The 22,535-nt window shown below is 27.9% G+C and overlaps 1 protein-coding gene, 1 non-coding gene and 1 pseudogene across 4 annotated transcripts in view; 2 read left to right on the top strand and 1 right to left on the bottom strand.

Annotated features, from left to right (window-relative positions):
- Positions 1 to 6,823: 6,823 nt before the first annotated feature.
- On the bottom strand, positions 6,824 to 8,596 carry LOC101500176 (ASI1-immunoprecipitated protein 1-like; annotated as a pseudogene).
- Positions 8,597 to 19,350: 10,754 nt separating this feature from the next.
- LOC113788142 (small nucleolar RNA snoR126) lies at positions 19,351 to 19,444 on the top strand. The gene has a single exon (XR_003474650.1). It is a non-coding gene; the product is annotated as a small nucleolar RNA snoR126 (small nucleolar RNA).
- Positions 19,445 to 20,693: 1,249 nt separating this feature from the next.
- Positions 20,694 to 22,535, top strand: part of LOC101511292 (AP2-like ethylene-responsive transcription factor ANT) — a 4,648-nt gene continuing 2,806 nt past the window's right edge. Inside the window, exons 1-3 of one of the 3 annotated variants that reach the window (XM_027337339.2) lie at positions 20,694 to 21,278; positions 21,985 to 22,212; positions 22,302 to 22,535. In XM_027337339.2, the coding sequence (XP_027193140.1) occupies positions 22,158 to 22,212; positions 22,302 to 22,535 (289 nt within the window). In that variant the 5' untranslated portion in view covers positions 20,694 to 21,278; positions 21,985 to 22,157. Of the gene's footprint in view, positions 21,279 to 21,398; positions 22,213 to 22,301 lie in introns of those variants that run through there. The other 2 variants (XM_004511749.4, XM_004511750.4) reach the window with 2 other exon arrangements.

Genomic DNA, 22,535 nt, shown 5'->3' with positions numbered 1-22,535 from the left:
ACCACCAAAATAGTAACGGACTCTATAGGGCATTCTCAATTTAGTTAATGAGACTATGAATAATTTAATTTACACCGTTACTAAATTCTGCAAATATAGATGATATTTTTGTCAAGTAGAATGTTGGCAATTAAGATAATTCCTGACTTTTTAAAACGCTTAATTTGATCTATGAAAATATAAATATCTAAATTTAATTTCTAACTCTAGAAAATATTTTTCAAATTCATAATTTTGTAAATGACTATTATTAAATGTAGTAGATTGTGATGATGTCCCGGTTAATTGTATTGTTGTGAGTCTAAGCTCCTAGCCATTGAGAAAATGATATAAAACTTCTGAAATTGAAAATAGAGAGAATAATTATAGCTGTCTTTTTTTCTTATCTACTTGCCGATACTTTATGTTATTCTCTACAACATTATGCAACATGTGAAATAAAGGACATCACTTAGTCCTACTATCATCGCTACACATCTCTCCCCACCGATCAAATTAAATCAAATCAATTTAAATTTAAATTTAAATTATCATCATTGCTATTTAAAAAATATATATATTTACAAAGGAATGAAATGAAAGATGAAGAGTGAACCACGTGTACACTTCTACCACTTTGAAGTGCACAATGAAGAGCAACTATTTTTCACAATGCATAATGTTGCAAAGCAGAAGATAAATTGTCAATAAGTTATGACTCATATTGTCTTCTTCATTTTATAATTTTAGTATTTTTCATTTTTCTCTTTATCCATACACCTGACATACACATCATCACTATCCATGATATTTAGCAGCCACGTTTATAGAAGAATGAACTTAAAAAATATTTTAGAGATTTAAAAACTAAATTAAAATATTTCAATTTCCAAAGATCAAATTGAGAACGCTCTCTAAAATGAAAGATCAAATTAATTATCAATACTTAATTTAGTAAATCATTAACAAAGTTTAATAATCATCATTCACAAAAGAATAAACTTGAGAAATATTTTATAAAGTTGAAATTCAAAATTAAAATATTCATAACATTGAGGAGTAATTAAAAGCGTCCAATAGAGTCAAAGACTATTTTAATGGATTTCTTTTATAAATTTGCATAATGGGGTAGGCATTTGGTGTACTTATGAAAAGACTACGTGACGACCTTGATGTGTTTTTTTGGTTAAAATTATTGTGCTAATTTTTTTATATTTTATGTTAATGTTTTTTCTTTTGCTATTGGACTCAAAGGAGAAGTGGGCTTGTAATGGACCCATATTTTAAATCACATTATTTGTTGGTGTTCCTTTTTTGTAACCGTTAAATAAAATAAATCTGAATTGATAGTGGACAAAATTGAAAAATTACGATAGTTCATGTTTAATTATATTTTTATAAAAAAAATAATATAAAAATAATTTATATGTTATTGTTGTAAAAAGTATGTACATATAAGAATCTATTTATTTTTTTCAAAATTTTTCTTGCAAAATACAATAGCGAAAGAATTGAGTATTATATATGAAATCTTTATAAGAGTAACCTCAATAAATGTTACACTATATAAAAAATTAACTTGAGAAATGAGTGCACGTTCAACTTTGACTTAAACGAGAGTTTATATCATCTCAATCTAAGTTTCTTCAATAATCTCTATTTTTATTTTTATTTATTTTATTCTTTATTTGATTTGAAATTTTATATCATAAAAATTGTAAAGTTAACGTCTTATACATTTTTATTTAACCGTTAATTTATATAATTTTCAATAATATATCAACTTATTATATATTTTTATAAAATTTTATCTGCATAACTTATATAATATAAATTCTTTATCTAATATATTTTTTAAAAAAAAATAGAGAAGAATGATGGAAGTTTATATTAGACGAAGGTGTGTTAGATTTATGAACATTTAATAGTTCGCAAACACAAGTTATCACCTCATGAATAGAAGATTGAAAATTTGGATTGGATTCTTGATTTTGAATACAGATGAAGGGATGTGATGATTGCCAAGTAGTCTTGGTGTTTTGGTTGAAAAGATGGATGGAATTATTCTTTTTAGGTAAGGTTTTGATGCTTTGATTAATATGAAATAAAAATGAAATGGCCATCTCAAGATTAATTAACGGTGCTTTTATTGAAATTGGGAGTCCTACCAAAAAAAAACTAAAAAAAATAGGTGGGGGATTGTGTCATCCATAAATATTAAGAGAATTGTTGTAATGAATATCATTTTTCGAAGCATTGGTCCACATAAAACGACATATAAAAGTAATTTACCATAACATTCACTTTTCTTTTTCTTTTTATGTTGTCTTTTATTTTCAGTTATCCTCTCTTATAAAATCAACAATTAAATGCTAAAATCTAGAATGTACCAAATTACAGGACATGATTTTGTAATAGTTATTTTATGATAGTTGACCGTAATTTTATTATAAAATTCTAAGAGTATCTCCAACGGTGAACTCAGTATAAGTTCATAAAATGGGGTGTACCATATCACATCATTTTGAAATAACGTATTTATTTTTTACTTTAACGATGAATTAAGAGGTTCATTAGATAGGGTCAACCACTAACCGTAATCTATTTATTATTATACGTTATTACACCCTAACAGACGAACGCATTTACGTACCGTTAAAGATGTCGACATTCGTGCAGAGACAAACTTTAAACAACTGAATCTGAATCTCAACTAGCATACATATATATTGTTGACTCCAAAAAATTTAGAAAAAAAAGCTTGCCAAAAAAACCAACTCATCATCATTTGATCAACCTCATCCGATCTAAGAATATAGACATATAGAGAGAAACCACAGAAGCTGAGACACTTCATGTTAATATTGAAATTTGAAAGCTGCATTATCGTTAACAAAAGTGCTTAATTGGGTAAGATGGGTACAACAATGCATGCATACTAGCAAATTGGTAAATTTTTTAATACACTTCTTTATGTTTAGAATTAAACATATGTACTTAGAAATGACAATAGGTATCTTCTTTATGTTTAGAATTAAACATATGTACTTAAAAATGACAATAGTTATCTATAAGTATGAATAGTATTCATTCGTTAGTCTATATTGGATAAAAATGATATACGTTTAAATACTCTTTAATAAATTTTTAAGTATATCCAGATATTAGTAGATATCTTTGCATTTTAAACAAAAAATTCGTTCATGTACGAAAAATATTATGTGGCAATTATGTAGAATTTCTCTCTTTATTTTGTCAAAAAAAAAAAATACTAATACATTAATACATTAACAACTAACTAAAACAAAAAAAAGTATTAATACAATAACACAAGATAAGATAGTGATATGATAAATATTTTTATATCATGTATTTGATATATATATATATATATATATATATATATATATAAATAAATTGTGAGTAACCAAATAATATTTCTATTTATTTGTTAGATAACCTAAATAAAGATATGATATATATTATATATAAATGGAAAAATGACCCTTATAAATAAAATATATTTATTTTATTTTTTATTTATTAATTTTCATATTTTTATAATTTTAAATATAAATTTATTAAATTATATAAAAAGAAAAATTTACCATTGTGATAAAATTATAAATATTTTTAATTAATCATTTTTGTGTTTAAAATCAAATTCTATTAATTTTCTATATTTATATTTTATTAAATTTTTTTATAAAGTATATTTAAGTTTTTATATTTTAGAGAGAAAAAATTATATTTATATTTTATAATATTTTAATTTTATAAATAAGATTAATTAAATAAATTAATATTATATATCATATCAGGTTGATTTCTAACACAGTTTATATTTGTTATATAAATTTCAACTAAAAAAAATAAGATATGATAAAATTTGAATAAACTTATTATATTATATTAATTTATCAACACACTAAATTCAAATAAAATATAATATGATAATTTGTTCTTATTATGTCCTTCAGATATTCCCTTAAATGAATATTTGTATGAAAATGACATAATTCATTGCTTTAGTAAGCTTTCTCCTCTTGCTTACAGAACTTCCTCGTGCTTCATACATACCTTTCCTCAAACACAACGATATGAGCGGGGCTACCGAACCAAAAGCTAATATCTTTTTCCCTCGTGTTTGTCCTTGCAATTTATTTTTTGGGTATAGTTTTCTATTTTTATGAAAAATACCATTATATCTCTATAACACTAACATTTTAAATTGTTTGATATATATATTGTCTAGAATAGTCTTAATGTTTTTTGAGATTCCATTCCAATCTAAAAAAATTAGGCTCTATTAAAACAAATGTAATTTTAATAGTTATAAATTATTTTAAAATATTATATTTTTATCTAATGAAACTTTTAAACTATTTTATTTAAATTTATTAAAATAAGTAAATTATCAATAACATCTAAATATAACTTCAAACTAATAATAATTTATGACTATTTAAAAATAGTCGTTCTTTTAACACACTACTAGAAAATCAAGATTTAGCGTCGGCACAAAGCCGATGCTAATGGTGATTTAGCGTTGGTGTCGGGCCTAGGCTAAAACGGTCGAATCTAATGACTAGCGTCGGCTAAACACCATCCGACGCTATATTAGCGTCGGCCAAGCCTACGCTACGTCGACATTATCTATAAAATTGAAACATCTGACGCTAAAGATGTCAGTTGACATGTCAGCTGGGGGGAAATGGTTGCGTCGGAGGACCAATGCTAACGTCAACAAATTCGTAGCGTCGGAAGACCAACGCTAAAGTCAAAGTAAAAGTCAACTCTATGTATAATGTAGTGTCAGACCGACGCTAAGTTCAAATTTATTTAGTTTTTAATTTTTAACTTTTTAGCCCCTGCTCAGTCACATCTCAACATATATTTCATTACACAACAAGTATAACTTTAACAAAATTCAGTATATGCAGACATGGGGAGAAAACATAATTATACAATTCAAATATGAGTATTCGGAAAATAAAAAGCAAGTATTGAAAACCAGGTAATGTTAAGTTAATTATTAAGATGTGAACAAATGGCTCTGATACTAAACATGATTAATCCTCCTTTTCCTAATGGCACAACATTATATAAAACAGAGAGAATTAAGACTGTTCGAATTGAAAAGAATATTTGTTTTATTTCCAATTTTTCACTAATATTAACTACAAAAATGACATCATGTTTTACTTTATTTCTCATATCCAAAGATTTGTACAGGAAATGGTGAAAACAATAAAATACTATTTTGGATTTTCACGTTGTCATATACGAATTTATTTAAAACAAGAACCAAAGTGAAAATAAGATGATTTTTGTAATAATCAGTAAAATCAAACAAGAAAACATTTTTTCAAAACCAAACAGGGCCTTAAACTCTAATCACTAATGCATCTTAAGTTTCAACGAAGATTAAGTATTGTCTAGAGCCATACACATCAACGACTTTTAAATTATAGATACTTCTAATCTTATAGCTTTTTGTAATAATCAGTCTAAAATTCACAAGAGATTTGAACATAAGTTATTGAAAAACCATCAAAGCCGAGTATTTTACAGGGCATTAGGTGCCTATATCGGGAGTATCACAGGCGAGCCTTACTTTATTGAATATCAAAGCATATACTGATCAATTAATTAATGAACTAATGAATGGTATCTTACAGGAAGAGTTTCCCATACTGCTTCATCAGTCATATTTTCCTCATCTCCAGGCATTAAAGCTCTACACATCCTATTAACATACATTTTTGTCAATAAAGCACCAGTTTGATTGAAAAGTATATAATAGTATTGAACCTTGCAGTTGTATAATTGATTAACATTGAGTCTAACAATCTTTAAATGGAACAAGATAATTACATGATGTTATCAATCAAAATCATCAATTCGAAAGTTATAAGAGGTATGAAGACAATCTTTAAATTCATCACTGCATCATTACAATGAGTAATTACTTAAATTGATAACATCTAAATCAATGAATTATAAAAAGTACCACAGTTAATCTTGATGTGAAGTGATAGTGGTCAATAATATCCATGATGGTTGTGACATAAGAAGTGTCACTTACCATAACTGCTCCCAAGATGTATACATAGAAGAAGCTCAAATGCCACAAGCAATGGTGTTGCTGTGAATGAATGATAAGGAGCCCACTGTATGCGAACAAAATATTTTTTACATCATAAACAAAAACTTACTACATGACAAATTTCTAATTTTTCCGCAAAACAGGAAAGATATTTGGAAGATATTAGAAATTTCTAATTTCTAATTTTCCGCCCAACACACTGCCATGAATCTGATCATAGGAAAACAACATTAGCATCGCATCTTAGACAAGGATTGAATATCATATTACATACCATGTATAAATGGAATTTCTTTAGCAGCAGCAGCAGGGTGAAACTAAGCTCGATCCTAATCACAGAAAAATCTATTTACATAAATTGTTGGCTTAATTGCAGTTTTGGTCCCTCTATTTTAGCTGAATCACGAAAGTAGTCCCCCCATTTTGTTTCTCCTCAGTTTTGGTCCCTCAATCAGAATTTTGGTCCAAAACTTCATGAAATTTCATTTTTTTTGCATTTATTTAAATCACACAATGCCTCAAGATCTCATTTGCAACAATTGTACCTGAAATATATGATCATAAATGGCGTCGTACGACTTTAAAAAATGAAATTTCATCAAATTTTGGACTAAAATTCTGTTTGGGGGACCAAAATTGGGGAGAAACAAAATGGGGGGACTACTTTCACGATTCAGCTAAAATAGGGGAACTAAAACTGCAATTAAGTCTAAATTGTTAATCGAAAATAATCTTTCAATCATCTACAACTGCCAGATTATACTTTCGCGCCAAAGTAAGGGTAGTTCTGTCAGTCATAATGCCCCCTATCAACTTAAACTTTTTGTAATGCACTTTAAGTGTTTCTTCCTGCAGAGCCGCAAGCTTCTCTTCTTCTTTTAGATGCACCTAAAGAAAAGCGCACACATAACACACTTAGATACAAGTAAGCTTCTCTTCTTCAAGTAAGCTTCTCTTCTTCTTTTAGATACAAGACTTCCCTGAATTGAGCCTGTCTCTATAGTGAGGAAGTAAGAGTGCATTGCATTTGATTTAATTTGAAATGCATCACATTACCAACTCACTAAAATTCAAATGTGGATAAAGCTTACTTGAAAAACATGACTCACTTTAGGACAGTTTTTTACACTACCAGACTCTCACACAACACACACTTTAAACAATAATGTTCCCTTCCTGCAATTTTCTCTCATGGGATCAATGTCGGGGAACTATGGATTATAAAAAGCAAATTGCATTAAATGACATAAGGTGGTGATAAATTATTTCCTTGAAATAGGACAAATAAATTATCCCAATCACGAACTCTAAAATCACTGAAACTAAAGTAATATATCAAACAAAATAACATGGAAGCCCAATCCTTATACTTGTTAACAAATCAATCAATATTGCAAACAGTTTTTTTGAATTCCAACTTCTCATAGAATTAGAAATCCACAGTTTCTGAAATTTTAATATGAAAAAACCATTATTTCATTATTAAAATTTTCCTTAACTTCCTTTTGATTATCACTTTAAGTGATAAAGATTATGCTCTAATAGCGCATAAGAACTTCATCACTTGGTACCATACCATTCCCGTTGGCAGCTCCCACAAACTTACTTGTAATTATCATACTTACAATAAACATGTTTTAAGGTTACTACTAACTATTCTTCAGTTAAAGGAAAATAAACAAACAAACATTATATCTACTACTACAGACTTACTCGGTAAATCAAATAAATTACTGGACAAGTAATATAGCAATAAGAGAAAAATAATTTGATTACTAGGAAAGGAATGAACTTACTTTGTGCATGAATGCTATTTCTGCAGCATGTTTACGTGTGAGATTCTTCAGCTCCCTTGCCACCTCAAAATCAGGGTCATTTTTCTCCAACCAACAACACTTCATCTTTCTCTTAGGCTTTACCGGCCGATCATCAAACATTCCCGCTACAGTAGGACGAACTCTTACGGGCTGTGGCATCCCAGACATCATGAAAGGATACTGCCCAATCACTGCTCTCACTTCCTTGACCTTCTTGGCAGAATCCAATTCCATCAATGCACATTGCGGCAAATTGCTTGGTCCTAGGTAGTTGGGGATAAACTTGACATTTTCACAGCTGCAAACTGGTCGAGAGCAGTTCTAATCACAGATTCAGTAACTTGCGAGATGTAGGAACATAAGACGAAATTTACCACACGACATAGGAACTCAAAATTTCAAAACCCAGTTGAACATTTACCCTTTTTTTTTATACCACTGTTCCTGTATTACCACTACCAGTTACCCCTATTACCAAATTTTACTTCAAATTACACAACTGAAATCCCATAAAACCTAAACGGCTACACTGAAAGTGAGACGACAAAACATACATTGAGAATGGACTACAGATGAGCGCGAGACGACAACACTGAACAACGAGAGGGTCACGGGTTCGAGAGGGTTTTGGGTTCGAGAGGGGGACGGATTTGATAGCTAGGGTTCCGAGTGGGTGACGTGATGGAACCATTGATGCGGCGGCGATATTCACGGCGTTGAGAGGTTTGAGAATCGGTGATGGGTTCAAAATGTAAGGTTAGTGACAATGACGAGCGTGAGATGACGAGTGTAAGATAAGGCTCGCGTTCTTAATTTTACAATCTGCTCATCTGATTTTATTAAAAAAATTTAACTTTAAAAAATCATAAACTTAGCGTCGTCCCTTTCGACGCTACATATTAATATAAAAAATAAAAAATTAAATAAACATACTAGCGTCAACCTAACATTACTTAGCGTCGGGCTCTTCGACGCTAATTATTAGTAAGTTGAACGAATAAATTTTGTTGTCTTAGCGTTGATTGGACCGACGCTACCACGCTAGTTAGCGTCGGAGTCGGAGGTCGACGCTAAATATGACAGCTATAATGCAATTTTTTAGTAGTGACACTTTTCAAAGCAAATTTATAACTTTTAAAGATACTACTAAATAATCACATTTCAAAAGAAAATAATTACACATTCTTTATCACATTTTATAACTTTTAAAAATACTATCCAATAACATATAAAAAAAAACCAAATAACAACATTGTTAATCATATTCTTGTAAAAAACACTTGCTAATCGTATGATATTTTTTTCTTTATGGACTCATCACTAACTACAAGTTCTTGTTGAACTTAATAAAATATGATGCAATGAGTTTTTCCTCTACAATAAATTAAATCTTATTGAACTTGATTGTTTCTTTGATTATATGAATTTTTTTTAATCAATGTGTCACAATTATTATAAATAAATAAAAATTGGGGCCCTAGTAATTTTGGGGTACTGTGTAATGGCCCAGATTGTACAGGTTTGCTTTATAAAATTGTGATTTTAATCCAAAAAATAATAATTCATAGGCTCAATTGCAAATTTAGAGAGTTATATAAAATATAACTTTTATGGCAAAAAACTACCATTTTTTATATTTAAAGTCACAATTTTTAAAATAAAAATTATATTTTAGAATCAAACCTATAACATATATATAAAAATTAAAATATTTAATTTTAAAATAAACTAACTATTTTTGCGAATACATTAACATAAAATAATAAAAATGTGCAACCAATCCATTAAATTATTTTTGGTATTTGCTTGATATTGTTTGTGTCAAGGTCGGTATATCCTTGTCTAAGTCATTGCACTATTTATCCTTTATAATTTATTCCTTTTTCTCTTTGATGAATTGTTGTTATAATTTTCTTTACTTTATTTCATATATCTCCTTCTTGTTCACATGGATTTGATTACAGTTCGACTCCTTTTACCCTAGTTTTCAGCAATTATTGTACTCCGCCAAAATAAAGCAAGCCACAAAATAGGTGTGAGGCCAATTCACTTGAAACTTGTCGCTTGCTTAATGCTTAACCATCTCCATGCCAATATATATTCACACACACAATAGTTTTTTTGAATTCTCTGAATATTTACATTAGTTTTTCTTCCTCAATTGTAAATTAAGTACATTGGTACAAAATTGGTTAGTCGAACATAATTAAATACTAAATTTGGAATTCGTTACATATTGCAAACTTATTTTTTATGTCTTGTATGAATGAAATGGTAACTTTTTTTTATAAGTAAAAATTTATTGGTCTACTAAATTAATGTGTGACTAGTTAGCATTGGTCAACTAAAAATTTATTGGTTTACTAAATTAACGTTAATACTTAAAAAATGAACTAAACCACAAAAAGTTTAAATAATTCCTTCCCCTTTATTCTCTTCCAACCAAGCATATACGAGTATTCGTTTTCTTGCTTTTTGTTTCGGCTTTCAAAACTATGTTTTGTTTCATAGGTGAATCATGTCACGATTCATCTTTATAAGGAATTTACTCTGAACAGATATTTAAAAATTATATGAAATTTTTACGACAATTAATAATAGTTTTGATTAATATTTCATAAATCTTCTTATTTTTATAGATTTAAATAAGATGGTAATTTAATTGATGTTAATTCAATATAAAATATTTATTTATATTTATTTATTTTTAATAAATAAATATTATTTAAGTCAACATTTCAATCATAAAAATAAAAATAACTATTAACGTTAATTTCTAAAAAACAACGTTAATAATTATTAAAATTTTAAATATTTTTTAAGTATTAATCGTAATCCAGTATAGTCGATATTAAAATAAATTATATTGACAATGCAATCTTTAATACACAATTTTCAATATCTTATCTTGATTAAAATCTACATAAATTGTAACTAATAAAAAAATATACTTTATTAGTATTAATCATCTATTGGAATCTCCCTTGTTTGACAATATTCTTTTCGCAACTTTCTTCGCCAACTCTTTGATAATATTATAGTAACCTACAGATTCCACTAGCTTAAACTTTGAGTGGCTTTATTCTCACGGCAATTGCTAGCTAGTCTCATGCCTCACAAACGTACACATGTATTTCCATATAATTAATTAATATTTATACATTTGAATACGTATATTCTATGAAATCTGGGAAATCCTAAAACGGTGAAGTATTCTTAATTACCGGTTATTTATTTGGTATTGATATTTCTACTGTAATTGTGATATTTTATTGTGAATGAATTTTTATATATTAATAAAATATTATTTATATATTTGATATTTTTAAAATTAAATATAATCTTTTATTTTTTAAATTTTTACTATAATTTTATATCTAAAAAAACACTTTAATTTTTTTATTTAAATTTTATATATATATATATATATATATATATATATATATATATTCAATTAATATAAACCATTCACCATATTTTTGAAATTTAGACTTATATATTCACCTTGCTAACTCGCCTTGAATTTTGGACTTACACTAGTAACAAAAAATGAACTAAGTAATTAGTAGCTTTAGAATAATGTAACTTGATTTTTAAAATATTTTTTTAGAAGTATTTCATCCTCCATTAATATCAATCTAAAAAATGATACATTACACTTATCATAAAAAAACTTACAAGAAACTATAGTGTTTTTTTCTTCTTCATAAAATACAAGAAAATATAGTTGATATATTTACATGCACTTTTAACATATTTTTAGATACCTTAGCTGCAAATAGATAGATTATATACGTAATAAAACACTTTAATTTATTAATGATGACAAAACATTTACTGGTGCACAAAAAGATTTTACTGTATTTTTACTCCAAAATGGTGTATGTATGTCCCAGAGGTTATATAACCAAATCCACTTGTGTTTAAATTAAATTAAATGTTTAAATTAAACTATAGGAGGCGGTCCCAATTTAGAATATAAAAACATGTAATTGGACATCACTTAACCTTAGTGCTAACCGGAACTTTCACCATTGATATCATGAATCAATGAACAACCATCTTGTTGCAGTGTTGCACAGTAGTCCATCCAGTAAGCAGTGAGTAATGTTCTTCAACAGCTGTATCCTCCATCTAGCTTGGCTAATAAAATGACTAAATTATTTTATCAAATAATAATTTTTAATTAATTAATTATTGATGTGTTTTTATTATATAATTGCAAAATAAAAAGTAATGTTCTAAAAGTAATACAAATAATAACAATTAAAAATGAATAATACTTATTTTTTATTAGTCACGTCATCAACATTGCCAATCATTAATTGGACACTCACACGCTCATGCAGCCATAAAATCAAACACGTGTCATTGTGGAACCCATGGTTAATTTTAACTTCATGAAGAAGATTAAAATCCAATCTTTTTCTAAGACCCACACGTTGATGTCACCTTTAAAAGAAAAGTGAAAGTGACCCTTAAATTCAACCCCACCACCATAGTGCCAACTGACTCAAATGTACGCGTCTAGTTTCCCAAATTATACACAATATGACCAAAATACCCCTAGTGAACATCATTATTCACAGAGTAGTGCCCTTGCATCACGCCCTTAAATATGAGCCCCTTAAGCTGCCTTTCTTCCCTTTCTCCTTCTTTCCTTTCACCACTCTTAAGTTACAAACCAACCATGCTTTCTACCCTTTCCGCTTCCAATTTCACGGCGTTAGACGTCGATTTAACGCCGTGGGATTTCGATGACGTTTTGTCAGCCTTCGAAATACCAACCAGTCCCAAGCTCACTTCAAGTTCCGGTTCGGGTGAACCAAATGAAATCCGTCTTGAAGTAGAAAAACCGGGTTTTGATGACTCGAACCGGAATATGGAGGAGAGAAAGAGGAAGAGAATGATATCAAACCGGGAATCAGCAAGGAGGTCACGTATGCGTAAACAAAGGCATCTAGAAAATTTACGGAACCAATTGAACCTTTTTAAGGTTAAAAATCGGGAATTAAAAACCGGGTTGCAATTTCTACTTTGTCACCTTAATCGCCTACGAACCGAAAACGAATGGCTCCGGTCTGAACGAACCGTGCTGAGGCAAAAATTGTCGAACATAAGTCAAATTTTGGTTTTTCAACCGTTCTCCACTGCATGGCCATGCAATATTGCCACAGCTGAATAAATTAATTAACCTTGATGATAATGATTAACAAAGTTGATTAATTATATAACGGTCTCCGTTAAATATAATGGAGATATAACTTGTTTTAATTTGTATGTGTAAGTAAATTAGGGTGGTTACCGGTGTTTTTTTTTTGTGGAAAACGGTAATTAAGGTTTTGGAAAATTTTGATGCCATGGTTTTCATTGTTTTTTCAAAACCAGGGTTGGCTAATTATGTAATTAAAATTTCCCTAAAAAAATAATTATGTAAAATATTAATTAGTGTTTTATTTTTTTGGTAGTTCTATAATATTCTTACAATTCCATGAAATTATGAATGTTGCCTTTTTGTGGTTGCATGTTGCTCAAAATATTGATTCGTTTCCTCTAGCTACGGTTTTTGTTATTTTATTATGACATCATTCATATTCCATATCATGCAACCCAACAACGCAAGTTTAATTTGCTGCGTATATTAAAAATCCCTTTTATATGAATCAAATGACTGACACAAACATTCCAATGGTTTTATATAATAGTAAAAAAGACATATATTAGTTATAATATGTTGCAAATTTGATCCTTGTACAAGAGAGACAAATATAAATTATCTTAAAACCTTTTTTTAACTTTAGCTTAAGCACCATCCTTCAACTTAAATGTTTATTATAAAAAATGACATCGACAGAAAAATAAATGGAATATTCGATGACATAATATTAATCGACTTGGAATACTTAATTATGTTGCGTTGCATATGCAATGTATTATAAAGCATATACTTTGTGGCAAATAATAGAGGCAAAAAATCTTATTCAAGAAGCATCAATTAAAAGTTTTTTAAACATTCTCGTTCATACAGTACTACTTACTTCTGTCCCTTATAATGAGCACTTATTATTTTTTTCACATTTATTAAAAAAGTTAATAGGATAATTAATGTGTTTTTGTGTGTTATTTAATGTCTTCAAAAAATAATATTTATATTTAAATATGTTAAATTTGATTTTTCATATTTTAAAGATAAATTAGTAGTATAATAAAAAAAGTATGCTTAAAAATAATAATAAATGCACCTAGTAAATAAAAAGAATGCTTATATTTAAGGCTAATTTGTTTTTCAAATGGTGTTTGTAATTAAGGACAATAGTAGTAAAAGGTTGTAGAAATATTTAATAGGATAGTCTCTTTATCCAATAGCAATATAAAGTAACAAATGACTTTATGCTTAATTTTTAACTCCCTCCGTCATAAAGTGAATATCAATTTTGCTCGATCCATACATATTATTATTATTATTATAAAATGACTATATATAAAAGAAAATAGTAATATTACACAAATATCCTTATTAGTAATTGAAATGTAAGGTGTAAAACAATGTTATAAGAATAATTTACATTATATAACATTAATCAAGGGACCTTTCCTTTGTTTTGGGAATTTACATTAAGTTTTGATTAAAATTTAGTATATTTTAATAATATGTTAGTTGTTTTCATTCTTTTTATGTGTGTAGTGCCAGCGATGATCAATAAGGAGACACAATTTCAGAAAAGGCACACATGAATATTGTCAGCGGGACATGTCGAAAATATGAGAAAGAGGAGCCGCAACACAAATTCTCATAAAGCTAAAGTTATCATGCATTATCGAGTAATTAGTCGAACGAGAGGCTACATTTATGTAGATCACAACTCATGGTCCGTATGACTCATAAGTTTGAAGAAAAATGACTAATAATTGAAAACAGTTAGCCGATTCCTTAATATAAGTTTCAACATATCTTTGATTTTCTTTTGTCACATATTAGAATGTTAGAAAAAGAAGACATGAAAAAAATTATAAGAATACAATCACGATACAAAATTATAAGAACACAACACGCTCTCTAGAACAAATACCTAAAATGCATATCATAACGCTCTAAGACAAAAGAATAAGAGAATAAGCAAGTTATACACAAACTTAAAGTTCTTCATGCAACAACATATGAGTTTTAATATTTAAAATCGATTATGTATTAAAACTCACTCTTTAGTGGTCCATAGGTTATGAAATTTGTTTGGTGAACACTTTCAAATTTAATGGTTGCTCAATGATTTTCAATGGTCATTATATGAGTAGACGTGTGACTTTTAACTCTTAATGGTTGAATTAAGGCTATAAATATATAGCATTTGATTCTTAAATTTGCTTTCATCCCCTATTCATACTATACACCATCTAAATTAGAGAAACTTAGAGTTATAAAGAATCAAAAGCAAGATACTTATAACACTGTAACACTAGTTGGAAAGAAATAGTAATTTTGTTTTTCGTATTTGATTTATTGATTTTGTTATCATAAATTAAAATTGATTTATAATGATCTAACGCTCGTGACTGATGTGTTTTAAAATAAAAAATTAAACCAGATATATATTAGACTATTTTCTCTATTATTATTTCTGATCAATATGAAACTATTTCAGCTTGAATAGTTTCAATCATCTTCAACATACAATATATAGATATATAATAGACAAATTTTAAACCTAACCTTTATGTCGTTAGTTAATTATTAAAATATATTGAGTAAAAAAATTATTAAAATATATTGCACCCACAGATTTCTCATATCAATGATGAATTTTAAATATAAACTTCGATTACGTAAAAACATATTCGTTCGTTTAGAGTTGTTTTGGTCACAATCAGTGGAGTTAGGTATATATTATTGGTTAAACGCATTTCAAATCGTCAATTAATCATTCTGGCAATAAATATTCATTATAGAGCATACTGTCTTCATCTTTGTCTTTGTTTGCTTGCGTACGTGCTCTTTCTGTGCTTCCAAGTTACATTTTGCTCTGCTTCTAGACAAATACAATGAGAAAGTCATGGAAAAATATATGTATTTCCCTGTTTGCATATGAATCAGTGGAGTAATTAATATTTATTTACTCTATTTTGTTGGTCATATTAACTTCATTTCTTTATATTTTCTTATATATTAAAGTTATTTTCCTTTTTCTAATTAATTATTTTTTTTTTATCTTACAACATATCGTAAATTTCATCACAATTAATTTACATTGAATTTTTAGATTCCAACCGTTCAATATAATAATATCGATATTTACAACTTAAACTTGAATTTAAGAATAATTAATTAAAAATTTATTAACAACTTATATATCATTTTAGTTTGTTTGGTTACGTTAGTGATACAATATAAAAGCAATTTTGGGTGGGGGGGAATCTGGAAGAAATGATGATGGATGATCGAGGGCTGAAGTAGACATGTAACAAGTTAGCTCAAAGCATAAGAGAATTTTATTCATAACCAAGATGTGCTTAAGTTTAATTTAAGATCTTTGTCCTGTATTAATGTAGCATATATTTTATTTTAATCCATTACCATTTTAAAACTAAAACTATGCGACAGGTATTTTTTTATAACTATACCAAACATATTACAATTTACAAGATTCGGTCAACATCATAGTAGAAAAATCTTTGCCCATCTTCTATGAAGAATTGCACACAACAAGTGTGCTTGGTACTTTGCATCTTTTGTTTTAGTTCATTCTTTTAATATCAAAATAACTATGAATGTATCTAATCAATATATATATATATATATATATACCAAATTAGTTAAAATATAAATATATATTTTATTAGTAGTGCGTATCTTAAACATTTTGTAGATAAAATATTGAAAAAAATAATAACACTCTAAATATATTTTTTGTGATAATGATATATACAAGACAAAAATATTTATCATTAATCAATTAATTATCAGATGGTCTTTAACAAATTAATTGGTAAAAAAATAAATATGTATCATAAGAAGTGTCTCTCTTTATAATAATTTTTTATGAAAACTATTTTTATAACAAATATTTATCATTGATTTATTAGTTAAAAAAATATTTTTAACGAATCTATTAGCTAATAGATATATATATATATATATATATATATATATATATATATATATATATTTATGTTAATAATTTGTCTTGTGAATATCTTATAAATAAAATATTAAAAAAAATAGTATGCTCATTATAATTTTTGTATAAATATATATGAGTTAAATATTTGTTATTGATTAATTAGTTAAAATATAATTTGCATCTCATTAGTAGTTTATCTCTAAAACATCTTTTAGAAATTTGAATAAAATTATAATACAATCATTATAATTTATTATATAAATTGTATTCAAGAGAAATTATGTGTTATTTATCAATTAGTTAAAATATAGTTTTTCGTAAATCAATTAATTAAAAGATAAATACATATTTTATTACTATTGTGTCTCTGAAATATTTTTTAAATATAATTTTAGAAAATTATGATGTACCTACTTATATTTTACTATATCAAATACACACAGGACAAATATTGTTTTTAGTGACTAGATTGAATAATATATTCAGCTAGATTAAAATTTGTATGTTCCTAAATTATTAATATTTTTAAAACCTGCAACATATGTAAAGACTACCTGAGAGTAAACAATGCTATCCCTTATGAGGTAGGTTCTATTTTGAAAGTGTGTGGAGAGATTTTATTATCTTGTCTAAATTGTACTGAGTTTTATTCGGAGAGAAATAAACAATGTGGTTCATACTTCGGCACGAGCGATGTTGTCGATGTTAAGCTCACAAGTTTTCAATCATAATTTCTCCACTGTATTGTTGATTCAATTATGAATGAAATGATATGAATTTCAGAGGAAAAAAAAACAATAAATTATTTGTCAACTACATAAATTAGGTTTTCTCGAAAAAGTAGAATATTCATCCAAAAATAAAATAAATTTAAAATCATTAAAACTTAAAAACGATAAATCTACTAATAAATATAACACATTCAAATTAATAATATAAAACAACAAATTACATATTTATATGATAAAATTAAAGTGTTTCAAATATATATATATATATATATATATATATATATATATATATATATATATATATATATATATATGTTTATTTTTAAGCATCAACAAAATTTTTATCCCAAAACTAACTATTGCAATTGTTTTATTTATTTTTATTTGTCAAAGATACAGGAAAAATAATAAATACAAAAAAGGCTATTAAGATATGAAAAGTTGACTTTTGTACCCTTCAATTAGACGTATACTCTCCTAATTATTAAAAATCTAAAATTATTCCTTTAATTTTTAATCTGTAAATGGTAAAAAAAAAAATTACTCTAAAATCTGACCCGCTTAACTAAATATCCTGTAAGTACAAGTTTTCGCCTAAAGACCTGGTACACAGTTTATAACCACTGAAAATTTCATTTTTAAAATTTCTGATTATACAATTTGTTTATCGGAAATTTCACTAACAAATTTCCGGTACATTATTTATACTAACGAAAAATTGTGCCTTGAAATTTCCAGTCTTAAATTTAAAAAATTCGGTATGTATTTTTTTTGTTGTTGAATATTTTAACAATTATTATGTATAGATTTGATTAAATCAGTTACAACTGATCAAATTTTTGAGTCACAAGAAGTTATCATATCATGACAAGAGAGTTTGACCTTTGACCGACAAAATCGAGTAGATGTTACTGAAAAATGAAATTTCCGGTGAACTTTTCAAAAATTTGAAATTTCCGATAATTATGAGTCAACACCAGAAACTTCAAAAAATAAAAATTCTGGGTGTTTCACTTGAAAATTTAAAATTTCCAGTATTGAAAACAAAAAATCGAAAATTTTAAATTTACAGATGAAACTCTCGAAAGTTTCAAAAATGAAATTCCCGATATTGAAAATGACTACCGAAAATTTAGTTCTTTTTAAAATTTCCAGTGAAGAAATATAAATTATGGGAAGTATAATCACACTTTTTAATTTTTACAGTTACTTAAAACTATTTTACATATTTTATACTTATTTTTTTTAAATGGAGATATAAAATTAATTGAGGGGTATAAAATTCAAATTTATAAGATGCGAAAGATATGAAAGAGTATATATAATCTTTAGTCCAACATATTGGGTTTGGGTCTGGGCCAGAACTGTTGCAGCCCACATTCGAAGGCGAAAAATCACATAATATTAGGGTTTTCAATTCCTTTCGGGTCTATTACTCTCTGTTTCGCTATGTGTGCTTTCCGCAGTTCAATTTTTTTTATCGGAATCGAGAACGATGTCCCATTTCTACCGAATCTGTTATCAATTCTTCGTTTTTGTTTCGCATATTAATTGAAGATTTTGATTTTACGACTTTTCCGTTTGTTTTGTAAAAACTGAGGCTATGATGAACGACAACATTTCTCGATACTGATAATAACCAAAGCAAATATTTTGCTCTTTGATGACTGTGTTTGTGCGTGTCTGAGCCTCGTACTTATCATATGCACTTATTTCAGCTTAATCTGAATATATCATCTCTCTTTTTTTAGCTTCAAACCCTTCAATAGTTATAACCAGTGAAACACTTGAAGCTGAAGTATGGTTCTGTAATTTAGGTGACAAAATAATTAAATAAATCTGATATCTATGCTGTTGCACCATGATTGTAATTGTGGCTATATAAACTGCATTTTTGTCATTGTGATAGTTGTTGCTGTTTATACGGATTGATTAGTTCAATTAACAAATGATAATATTATTATTAGTTTGGACATCTTCATCTTGATCGGCGCATGAGAGAATTGTTTTAAAAAACATAAAGAGGTTTTTGGGTTTGTATTTTCATAGACATTATCTGGAACTTTTGTTTCGTGCGATATTTTGATTCAATGATAAATGGTATCTCATAGAGGGTGTTGTCACATCATTGCTAAATTTGTTTTTATTTCTTCTTTCTTTTTTTTTATATGTTTAATCAAGTTTCATCCATTCTAGCTTTTAAGAATGAGATGAGGTTCAAGTTAATTTAACGATGTAATAAAGGGCGTGACAGTGTTGTATGGTCTAATAAACTTGATATACTATTTTAATACCCTATTGTCCCACAGAAAGGCAGTACAAGAACGCTCCTTTACTAGCAATGCCTTGTAATTTTCTGGCAAAACTAATAATTGGTCTCAATTATTGGGTGAGTGGATTTACTCATCATTACCACTATAAAAAAAAGAGTCTTTCTTTCTCTTTCTCAACATTCCTCCTACTCTTAGCCCTTTGTCCCATCTTATTTCTTTCACTGTCAAAACCAAATCATGGCTCTAGAATTCCTGTCTCCATTAACTTGGTCACGCAAATTTGCATGCAAACTGATGATGATACTGTCACTCATTAAAATTAATCTAAATTTCAAGCTTTCATACACACTAGAGGGGACCCACATAAATAAATAACGGGTGAGTTGCTTTGCTACCCCGGTTAACCTTATATGTGTCATGATCGATTCTGTTCTGTAACTAGAGCCTTATATAATGTTAGGAATGTGGAACTATGTAGAAACTTTATGTCTTTCTCATTGTTTTAGATTTTTGGAATTGTGGAATGTTGGTACATTATTACAAGTTTGTTATAAAAAAAACCGTCATTACAAGTTAGAAAACATTTTCTTCTGTTGATATACACGTAGAAGCTTGATATATCTATATAATAATATGGTATACATAATGAGAACTTATCAAAAAGATAAACATATATCTATCTAATAATATAGTATACATAATGAGAACATATTCAAAAGATAAACGTGTGTGGAGACTGGCGAAACAAATAGTATGAAATTGTTTTTACATTCATATTTAATGAGAACTCATAACTTGACTATATCACCCCACCTTTTTATTCCAGTTATGTTGTCATTATCTTTCTTCTATTATGACAATGGATTCTCTTGCAACTTACGATCCCTTTCGTCCATGTTGTGTATTTTGATCCTTATTTCTTGATTTTGTACTCGAAATCCTCCATACTTTCAGACGGGTGAAGATCCACACTTAGGACTTTTTGCTTGAAATTTTTTGTCTTTGAGAGGTGTTTGTTGTCCAAATTCTAAAAGTTTGATTCTCGAAGATTCATCTAAGTGTTGCTTTTCTTTACTACCATGTTTGCGGAACCATGAGGCTTTTGGGCTATTTTTTTCCCAACATAAGTGTGTCCGTGCTTCTACCTAGAACACAATGATTATCACCTTACTAGCTATGAACCTGTCCTTGCTTGTTGAATCCTTCGTTACACTATCAATGAAAGTAAAATTTGAGAGTGTGATGTGATATAAGTGAGTTATACTTGAGGTTTAATTATCTTATATTTATAGTAGTTTTGTGATCCGATGAATGCTCTTACATGACACATGTTGATGTAAGTGTTGATAGTGTATCTACATCAACATTTTTTGTATATTAAACTTATAACGCATCTTTAAAGTATTTTCATAAGAGTTAGAGTTAAATTTGGATGTTATCAATGGTTACGAGCTTGGTGTATTAATTTTGAGCTTAAATTTAAATATCATGGTATAGACTTTTTTATAAACGGAAATCCATCCCAATACAAAAATTGATTAGTTAAAAGTATAATAAAAATGTAGTCAAAGTAGAGTGTGAATAGCTTGTACAAAAAATGAAAGGTTGATTTAAAAGGAAAGGCAAAGAGGGAGCGTAGAATAAAGCAAAAGGGAATGTCTTTCTCAAACACAGATCCCAATGAAAAGCATGAAGTAAGTCTAGCATTGCTTGCCGGAACACATTCGTTTTGTTAAGTAACTTGCTTTGCTTTTTTTCCCTATACAAATCTATTGCTGACTCACCATATATTTATTTATATAGATGGTTAGATTAGATTTGGAAAATTCAACCAACAAAAAAAAACGTTACATATAATAGTTAACAATACAAATACTGGTTCTAAGTAGAATCAGTAGCTGTGGTATGATTAATTATTTCATTGTGATATCATGAACTTTAACAATCTAATGAATATAGGTGTTCTTTCACACACTACTCATCAGACACAACCTTCTTCTGCTTCTGCTTCTGCTTCTGCTACTGAAGCATTTGTACCAAGCTTTTATCATCACCCTACACCTCTTCATAACTATGGATATTACTATGGACTTGAAGGTGAGCATGTTGGATTGTATTCAGCCTTGCCCATCATGCCTGATGGATCCATTTATGGAATAGAAGCTCTATGTAAATCACAAGCACAAGGTTAGTTTAGTTTCAATATTTATTACATCATATTTTTTATGTGAAAAAATGTACTAATTCAACTTCTTTCTATTTTATGTGTACCAAAGAAGCAATGCAAGTAAGCATAGATGGTACTTTTCACAAACCAAACAATTCAAATAACATTAATCATGTGCAAGAGAATATCAGCCAACAACAACTATATTACTCTTCCTTAAGAAACCATGATGTGATGTTAGAAGGGTGCATGAAAAATCAGGTAAAAGATAGTGTTCAGCTCCCAAAAATAGTTGAGGATGAAATTTTTGGTATGAGGAGTTGGGTTTCAAGGGACATTCCTG

This window comes from Cicer arietinum, chromosome 8 (genome assembly GCF_000331145.2).
Source record: "Cicer arietinum cultivar CDC Frontier isolate Library 1 chromosome 8, Cicar.CDCFrontier_v2.0, whole genome shotgun sequence".
Lineage (NCBI taxonomy): Eukaryota > Viridiplantae > Streptophyta > Magnoliopsida > Fabales > Fabaceae > Cicer > Cicer arietinum.
Note: the sequence above shows the minus strand (reverse complement) of the source record. Positions and strands in the feature narration are given on the sequence as shown.